Genomic DNA, 8,527 nt, shown 5'->3' with positions numbered 1-8,527 from the left:
GAGACCAGGTTTCAAGAAGTCAAAGATGTAACATCTTAGCCTCATAGCCTTAGAATCGTTTGGTGGGAGTTTCTTTTGGCTTTGTTATTTTGGCTGCTACTTTCTGGCCTTCCCTTTAAATCCACTCCAGGTCTGAGGAGGGGACAGTAGGTGTCTCTGGTCTGCATGTTCTCCGCCTCTGCCTCTCCAGCTTGTGCTCCTCCCAGGCACAGAGGCTTGGCCGTGACAGGTTTGGCCGCAGATTGCCCTGGAAGGGGTGTGAGTTGTCAGACAGGTGACTGCCGGCTTGGACGCCTGAGGCCTGCCCTGACTGAGTCACCTTGCTGTTGTTGTCACCATCCTTGCCGGAGTCCCTGCTCAGCAACCCAGACCTCTGTGGATACGGCAGCAGCTCCCATCCGTCCAAGCTTTCAGGAGAAGCTACTGGCCCCATGGTGAGGCAAGTGGGCTGGGGGGGGAACCGAGGGCGGCTGGGGCGGTGGGGAGACCTGGGGCCTGGATCAGTGCCTCTCCTCCCCATGCCGCTGCCCCCTCTCCCTCCTCCTCCATGTCGGGGGCCTGGCAGAGGGCGGATTTCCATCTTCTCTCTGTCCCCTGCCCCTCACACAAGAAGCTCCCCTTCCTCGGTCCCTCCCCCGGCCCTGGGACCCCCCTGCCCAGCGATGCAGGCCCCAGGGGGCTCTCAGCCTCCCCACAGTGCCCTCCCCACCCCAACAACGCAGGCAGGGCCCGCGATGACACCCAGCTCTGCTCCCCCCTCTTGGGGCTCCCACTCCACCCCACCCCTGGCCCCAGTGACTCCCCCTCCCTCGCACCGATGCCCCCAGGACCCTCCTGGGCTGCGGATAGGGCCTCTGATCCCTGAGCAGGATTATGAGCGGCTGGAGGACTGTGACCCCGAGGGGTCCCAAGATTCACCCCTCCACGGGGAGGAGCAGCAGCCCCTGCTCCATGTGCCCGAAGGGCTCCGAGGTGAGTGTGGGTGTGGGGCTGCGAGGGGAGCATGCTGGGAAGGGCCTGGGGGCCCCCGAGGATGTGAACTGGGCGCTCAGGGGAGAGCCAAGTCCCAACACTCTCCCCTCTGTGCCCAGGCTCCTGGCACCACATCCAGAACCTGGACAGCTTCTTCACCAAGATATCCTTTGTGCTCGGCCTGGCAGCACTGGCGTGGGAGGGCCCTTTGGTGCTGGTGCCATTCTTGGCCGGCGGCTCTCGGGGCGCAGTGGGTTGCGGAAGTGAGGGAGGGGTGTCTTCGAGAAAGGCCCTTCGTGCCTCAGGCTTCTTTCTTGACGCACCGCCACATCTATAGCTACCACCAGAGGAATGGCTTTGCCTGCATCCTGCTGGAGGATGTCTTCCAGCTGGGGTGAGATGCTTGTCCCAAGCCCCAGACTCTGTCACCTTGCTCCCTCAGCAGTGCCTGCTGCTTTTAGTCCGTGTCGCACCCCACCCAAGCAGCCCAGAGGCTCGGCAGGGAGGGGAGGACCCTCAGGGCTGACCTGGAGGTTGGGGCAGGAGCTTGCCCTGCCCTCAGGCCTGACCACTGCACTCCCTGTCTCCCAGACAATTTGTCTTCATTGTCACCTTCACAACCTTCCTCCTTCGTTGCGTGGATTACAACATTCTCTTCGCCAACCAACCGAACAACAGGACGACACCTGGCTTGCTCCACGGCAAAGTCACCTTGGCAGATGCCATCCTGTCCTCCTCCCACTGTGCCCAGCGGTGAGTGACAGCTGGTGGGGGGAGCGTGGAAGGGGGAGACGAGCAGACAAGCAGACAAGCACCGCCCCCCCCATCCTTTTGTCCTTTGGTCTAAATCAGCAGTACTCCCAAGTTTTTGGTCTCCGCACACGTTGAATACACTTAAAACTTGATCAAGAACGCCCAAGAGCATTTGTTTATGAGGTACATTTACCTCATTCGAGACCGAAGCTGAGAATAGCTTTAAAATCTAAGAATACACCAGCACACGTTCCATCAGCTGCCGATGTGGTGTCACACACGTAGCTTCTGGAAAAGTCCACTGTATGCTCATGAGAGAATGAGCATGAAAACGGCAGAAAACCTTCGTCTTACCTGAAAAAAGTTGGGACCTTGCCGACACTTGTAAGGGCCTCAGGGTCTCCCAGGGCCCACACGCTGAGAGCTGCTGGTGGAGCTGGGTCCCTCTCTCTGTGACTCTTCCCTCGCTCCCCAAGTCTAGTCTCCCTTTCTATTGGGCCCCCACTTTCTCTCTGCTATCTGTCCCACCCCACACAGGATCCGCTCCAGCCCCCTGCTGGTTTTCCTTCTGATCCTGGCGGCAGCCTTCTGGCTGTTACAGCTGCTTCGCTCAGTCTGCAACCTCTTCAGCTACTGGGACATCCAGGTGTTTTACAGGGAGGCCCTGCACATCCCCCCGGTGAGCTGGGCGGGCGTGTCTGTGGAGAGGTGCCTTGTCAGGGGTGGGGACAGAGAATAGGGAGGAGCGGGGGCTGGACAGATGGAAGCGCCCACTGGAAAGCAGGCAGAAGGCCTCGCTGACACCTGCCCAGGCCCTGAGTAATGTTAGGAGAAGAGGTACCACCACTTACTTCTAAGGCTTGGTCCTTACCCGAGTGGAGTTTTGTTGACTTGGATTACAGCTGATGATTTAGGGTCACATGCTTGTGCTCCAAACAGTGGATATTTAGAGGAAGGGCGGTCATCCGACTTTACAGGGCAGGAGGAATTTGGGTGGGGCTGGGAAGGATAGGAGGTGGGAAGGCATTCCAAGGCCCGACGCAGGAGGTGGGGGGGTGGTGAGCATCTGTGGGCAGCAGTGAGGAGTGGACCCACCAGCCCGCAACTGAGTGGTCAGGCCCCGTTGGGTGATACCCCCCCCCCCACTTTCTGGCCTCCCTCACGATTGCAGTGAGCCACTGTGTGGGCCCCTTCACTGTCCTAGTTCATGCTTTGCCCTTTCTTTCCTCCCCATCTCGTTCATGCTCCTTCTTACTCTGTTCCCCGGTTCGTTCTTTAAGGCTCAGCTCAAAGGCTGTCTTCTGCAGCCTGCTTCCCTTGCTCCCCTCAGAAGCGCAGAACCTTCCGCATGTCTCTCCTGCAGGGCCAAGGGGAGAGGTTTCCAAACGGCCCCTCGAGTGGGGGAGCACAGACAGAGTGCAGGGAGGATGGAGAGGTCCAGGGGAGCACCGGTAGGGGAAGGCAGGAGTTAGAGCACTGCTTCTCCAGGAGGCTGCTGACCCTTCTCTTCCTCCTCCTCCCTTCTTTCTCCCCCTCCCCCATTCCTTCCAGGGGAAGGGGAGAGCCTGGGATGGACTGGAGAGGCTGGCCTGGAGGGACTTGACTAAGCCGGACTGGGGCAGCTGGGTGAAACTGGGCTAACGTGAGGTTTGCAGATGAGACCCAAGTGAGATCTGACAGCACCCCACCCAGACATGGACACAGCCGGTGTCTTAGGAGGGTTAATGGGCGGTGGAGTGGGATGGGGCTGGGGGCGGGGGGTCGGTCTCAAAGCATGCTGAGATAAGAGGTGGTGAGGCTTCAGGTCCTGTGTTGGCCTGCACCCTAGGGCTGGGAAGGAGAGACAGTTCCCAGGTCCCAGCAGCAGTTCTGTGCCCTCTGTGAAGAACCAGGGCGGGGAGGTTTCAGAAAATCTGCTCCTGAGAAGCTGAGACCAAATACCTGAAGAAGTTAACTTACGAGGTGTCCCTGGGAAGCACAAGACTCATGGCCTTGAGAGTGGCAGGGGCAGGAGGAACACAATTCAGGAGACAATGAAGGGAAATAAGCGCCCCGGTCAGTGACAAGGTTAGAGGAGGCCAAGAGAGGGCAGAACGGGAAAGGCGACAGGTTTCGCCCCTTGAACGACACTGGGTGAGGAAGGTGGGGAGAGGGCAGACGAGAGAGGTAGCTCCGTGAAGGTGAGTTTGGGCATCACCGCGCCGAGGAACCCAGCTGACGCTCAACAGCCCCCTCTCCTCAGGAGGAACTCAGCTCGGTGCCCTGGGCCGAGGTTCAGTCCCGCCTGCTGGCGCTGCAGAAGAGCGGGGGGCTGTGCGTGCAGCCGCGGCCGCTGACCGAGCTCGACGTCCACCACCGCATCCTGCGCTACACCAACTACAAGGTGGCGCTGGCCAACAAGGGCCTGCTGCCCGCGCGCTGCGCGCTGCCCTGGGGAGGCAGCGCGGCCTTCCTCAGCCGCGGCCTGGCGCTCAACGTCGACCTGCTTCTCTTCCGCGGGCCCTTCTCGCTCTTCCGCGGGGGCTGGGAGCTGCCCGACGCCTACAAGCGCAGCGACCAGCGAGGCGCCCTGGCCGCGCGCTGGCGGCGCACGGTGCTGCTGCTGGCCGCCGTGAACCTGGCGCTGAGCCCGCTGGTGCTGGCCTGGCAGGTGCTGCACGCCTTCTACAGCCACGCGGAGCTGCTGCGGCGCGAGCCGGGGGCGCTGGGGACGCGCCGCTGGTCCCGCCTGGCCCACCTGCAGCTGCGCCACTTCAACGAGCTGCCGCACGAGCTGCGCGCGCGCCTGGCGCGCGCCTACCGCCCCGCCGCCGCCTTCCTGCGCGCCGCCGCGCCCCCGGCGCCCCTGCTCGCGCTGCTGGCCCGCCAGCTCGTCTTCTTCGCCGGCGCGCTCTTCGCCGCGCTGCTCGTGCTCACCGTCTACGACGAGGACGTGCTGGCCGTGGAGCACGTGCTCACCGCCATGACCGCGCTCGGGGTCACCGCCACCGTGGCCAGGTGCTCGGGGAGCTGCCCGGGAAGGAGGGGGGCATTCCTCTGACCCGGGGCCGAGCCTCCCGCGAATCCCTACACCACCACCACCCCCAACCCCGCCCTGGGCGCCCCCTCTCCCCCGGCCCTGCCTCCCACCCGCACGTCCTCCTAACCGCGGGCCCCCTTCTGCACCCCCATCTCGATCTCCAGGTCTTTCATTCCGGAAGAACAGGGCCGGGGTCGTTCCCCGCAGTTCCTGCTGCAGGCGGCCTTGGCACACATGCATTACCTCCCGGAGGAGCCCGGCCCTGCCGGCAAGGCCAGCGCTTACCGGCAGATGGCGCGGCTGCTTCAGTACCGAGCGGTGAGGGTCCGGCCCGAAGCGGGCCGCGGAGACCCCAGAGCCGCCGGCGTCTGGTCTGGGGGAGGGCGTGGGGCAAACGGGCTCCGGGCTGGCCATCCCGGGAGCCGGCAAGTGACTCTGGAGGTTTCCGGCCCTGGCAGGCGTCCTAGGAGACCTCTTTGTCCTGATCACGAGTCCCCTCAACGACTGTTTCTCAGCCTCACCTTGCTTCCCCAGGTCTCCCTCCTGGAGGAGCTCCTGTCTCCTCTCCTCACTCCGCTGTTTCTACTGTTCTGGTTTTGCCCCCGTTCCCTGGAGATCATTGACTTTTTTCATCACTTCACTGTGGATGTGGCTGGAGTTGGGGACATCTGTTCCTTTGCCCTGATGGATGTGAAGCGTCACGGTCACCCTCAGGTTAGAGCCCATCCCTGGCTGTGTGGGGTTGTGGTTGGATAGGGGTTTGCTTGCCTCACTTAAAGCAAAGCTGGGTTCCACCCCAAGTTCTACCACTGACCACCTGTGACCTGGAGCCTGTCACTTGCCATGTGGTAGTGTCCTTATCTGTCAAATGAGGATGGTGACCGTAGCCAATGCACAGGGCTGTGAGGATTGCATGAGATGATGTGTGCAGTACCCTAACAGGGTTCCTGGCACATTGTAAGTCCAGTAAACAGGAGCGGAGACCATCAGAGAGGCTGAGAAATGAGCTGGTCAGTAGACGGGGCTGGCATAAGGCAGTCAGGCCAGCCAGCCCTGGGGTCCATCGTGCACATGCTGGCAAAACATTAAGCCTGCGCCCTACCCTTGTGCTGGCTGTAGACCCAGGTCCTGTTTTGCCGCTGTATTTTTGGTTGATCTTGAGCAAGTCCCCATCGTGGCTTCTGTTCTTTGACCTGGAAAACGGGGCTAGTGTTTCCTGTCACGCCTACCCCGCAAGGCTCCCACGGAAGCTATAAAAGCAGTGTCCACAGGATGTGAACGATGCACTGTTCTTGTTCTCAGTGGCTCTCGGCAGGACAGACAGAGGCCTCGCTCTCTCAGCGTGCGGAGGATGGAAAGACTGAGCTCTCCTTGATGAGGTTCTCCCTGGTGCATCCACAATGGCGCCCCCCAGGGCACAGCTCCAAGTTCCTGGGGCACCTTCGGGGCAGGGTCCAACAAGATGCAGCAGCCTGGGGCGCCACTTCTGTTCGCAGTCCCCCCACCCCGGGGGTGCTCAGTGACTCTTCCTCACCTCTGGTGAGTTGCAGCCTGGACTACTCTTCTGCCCTCACCACCCCCAGGCTCTCCCCTCCAACTCACTGTTTGTATTGACCTGCTCCCTGGTCCAGCTTGCTCCCGGGCCTTCCCTAGACCTCCTCCCTCCCCTTCTGGCCTCACTTCTGACACCCTCTTCTCTTGCTCCCAGCCTGAGGCCTTCCTGGCCAACCTCTTGGTGCACCCCCTCCTGCCCCCGCGGGACCTGAGCCCCACAGCCCCCTGCCCAGCCGCAGCCACAGCCAGCCTCCTGGCCTCCATTTCCCGCATTGCCCAGGACCCGAGGTGAGGGGGAGTGGAGGGGGCCCGAGATGAGATGGAGAACAGCATGGGTGGCGGGGCTGATCCCCCAGGAGGAGGATGCAGGGGCACTGGGGGTGATTGGGAAGGGGAGATCAAGTCTGGCCCTCCCTGGGGGCCCTGGGGGGGCATGTCTTTGGACTACTGCACCCTCTGTTCCAGCTGTGTGTCCCCAGGAGGCACTGGGGGCCAGAAGCTGGCCCAGCTCCCAGAGCTTGCTTCTGCTGAGATGAGTCTGCATGCCATCTACCTGCACCAGGTGAGCAGAAGGGTGCCAGAAAGAGACATGTAGGGAGAAAGCAGCTGAATGAAATGGAGACTGAGCGTGGGGTAGAGTGTAAGGAGGTACACAATGGGAGCTGGAAGAGGAGGTTTTAAAACCCCCTGCACCTAGTCCAGGGGCTGTGCTTCACACTGAGGGGCAGAAAGGAAGCCCATCATTCTTCTTCGTTCCATTTAGCTCCATCAACAGCAGCAGCAGGAACTGTGGGGTGAGGCTTCAGCCTCTTCCCTGTCCAGGCCCTGGTCCAGCCCCTCCCAGACACTCTCGCCTGATGAGGAGAAGCCGTCCTGGTCAAGTGATGGTGAGGTGGTCAGGGTGTGCGGGGGACAGACCCTGGGTTGACGGGGGGCATCACCGCACTGCCCAGCTGATGGCTCATCTCACCAGGCTCCAGTCCTGCCTCCAGCCCCAGACAGCAGTGGAGAACCCAGAGAACCCAGAATCTGCTCCCCGGAAGGTTTCAGGAGACCACAGATGCCCAGAAGGAGCCTGGCCAGGCCCCTAGCACTGACTGAGAGGGCTCCTCAGGGTCAGTATTGTCTAACTGGGGTGGGAGCTGGGGAATGAAGAGAAAGTTGGGTGGAGCCAGACTTGGAGGGATGGGGGCAGTGGTGGGAATTCAGGGTGATAGGGATGGTCATCTTTGGAATCTAAACCTCCGACTGCTTGCCAAGAGCCTTCTCCTCCCCCAGGTTCCCTGGCTTCTCCAGCCGTAGGAGATCAGACAAGGCCGAGTGGAAGGGCATGATGCCGAGCCATCTTTAAAGACCCCCGCCCCCCTGACTTTAGATCTCAGGATGTTTTAGTTGGGCAGGACTTGGGGGAGGTTAATGATAAGCTCATCCAAGAGAGCAGAGAAAGGGTAGGAGAGGAGATGCCAAAGGCATCTGGAGACAGTGTTAGAGACTATCCCCGTCTGAAGGGGCTAAGGGGACGCCACACCAACTAACTGTCCTCGAGCAATTGCCTGGGAAGAAATCCCCAGGTATCCTCAGGGTGGAGGACGGGGCCAAGGTGGAGGCCTAGCTAAATGCAAGGGAAACAGTGAGGGACGGGACCTGGATGGCAGTGGGCTCTCCAAGCCTGTCTGGCCTTCACGTTCCACTGGGGACTTGTGAGTGGAAAGACTCTACAGAGGGCTGGTGGTTTTGGAGCTGAGCACTGGCAGCGCTGGCTGCGGAAGTGGGTGTGGATCCTCATCCTGTCTGAAACCGGCTGTAAAGGTTGCTCATGGCTTGCTGCACCTCTTTGTGACCTTCGTCTCTGGCGTCCCCACTCCTGGTGGAGGGCTGTACCTCCTTCTCAATCAAGAGCAAGGAAGCAACACAGAACTGCCCGTGATGGGCTGGAAGCCGCATTTCCAGAGCGCTGGGTCAGAGTGGAGTGTGTAGGATAGGACTCCCTGTCAAAGAATTGTCACGCCCTCCAGCTGCACAAGTTAACAAAGCTTGTTGTTCTGCAATTTTAATCGATGGGGCTGGGTTAGGCGTCTTGGTAGCACTTGTAACATCGGGTCCAGTCTCTTATGGTGAATTTTCAATAATAAATATTTTAATGATTTAGAGATTAGGATTCGAGATAAGATACTCCCGAGGAAGGTAAGGGGAACCTAAAACTCACCTAATGAACACAAAAAGGGGGTG

The 8,527-nt window shown here is 60.5% G+C and overlaps 1 protein-coding gene across 1 annotated transcript; it reads left to right on the top strand.

Moving 5' to 3' along the window:
- The first annotated feature begins 431 nt into the window (after nucleotides 1-431).
- On the top strand, nucleotides 432-8,448 carry ATG9B (autophagy related 9B). The gene is made up of 14 exons (XM_047096756.1): nucleotides 432-972; nucleotides 1,092-1,135; nucleotides 1,302-1,366; nucleotides 1,564-1,725; nucleotides 2,263-2,404; nucleotides 3,968-4,722; nucleotides 4,909-5,062; nucleotides 5,279-5,458; nucleotides 6,047-6,283; nucleotides 6,453-6,586; nucleotides 6,764-6,860; nucleotides 7,062-7,185; nucleotides 7,272-7,413; nucleotides 7,577-8,448. The coding sequence occupies exons 1-13, from the start codon at nucleotides 432-434 to the stop codon at nucleotides 7,397-7,399; spliced, it is 2,763 nt and encodes a 920-aa protein (XP_046952712.1). The 3' UTR covers nucleotides 7,400-7,413; nucleotides 7,577-8,448.
- The last annotated feature ends 79 nt before the right edge of the window (nucleotides 8,449-8,527 follow it).

Source organism: Lynx rufus, unplaced genomic scaffold (genome assembly GCF_022079265.1).
Source record: "Lynx rufus isolate CCGP_SWC_20201006 ecotype Redwood Valley unplaced genomic scaffold, mLynRuf1.p SCAF_4, whole genome shotgun sequence".
Lineage (NCBI taxonomy): Eukaryota > Metazoa > Chordata > Mammalia > Carnivora > Felidae > Lynx > Lynx rufus.
This window is presented reverse-complemented; position numbering and strand designations above follow the sequence as displayed.

Bases quoted from the DNA above. Each gene is read 5' to 3' on its own strand.
- ATG9B (XM_047096756.1), top strand. From the start codon at position 432: ATGGTGAGGCAAGTGGGCTGGGGGGGGAACCGAGGGCGGCTGGGGCGG. The intron at 4,723-4,908 runs GTGCTCGGGGAG...CTCGATCTCCAG, and splicing joins GTCACCGCCACCGTGGCCAG to GTCTTTCATTCCGGAAGAAC. The intron at 6,284-6,452 runs GTGAGTTGCAGC...TCTTGCTCCCAG, and splicing joins GTGACTCTTCCTCACCTCTG to CCTGAGGCCTTCCTGGCCAA.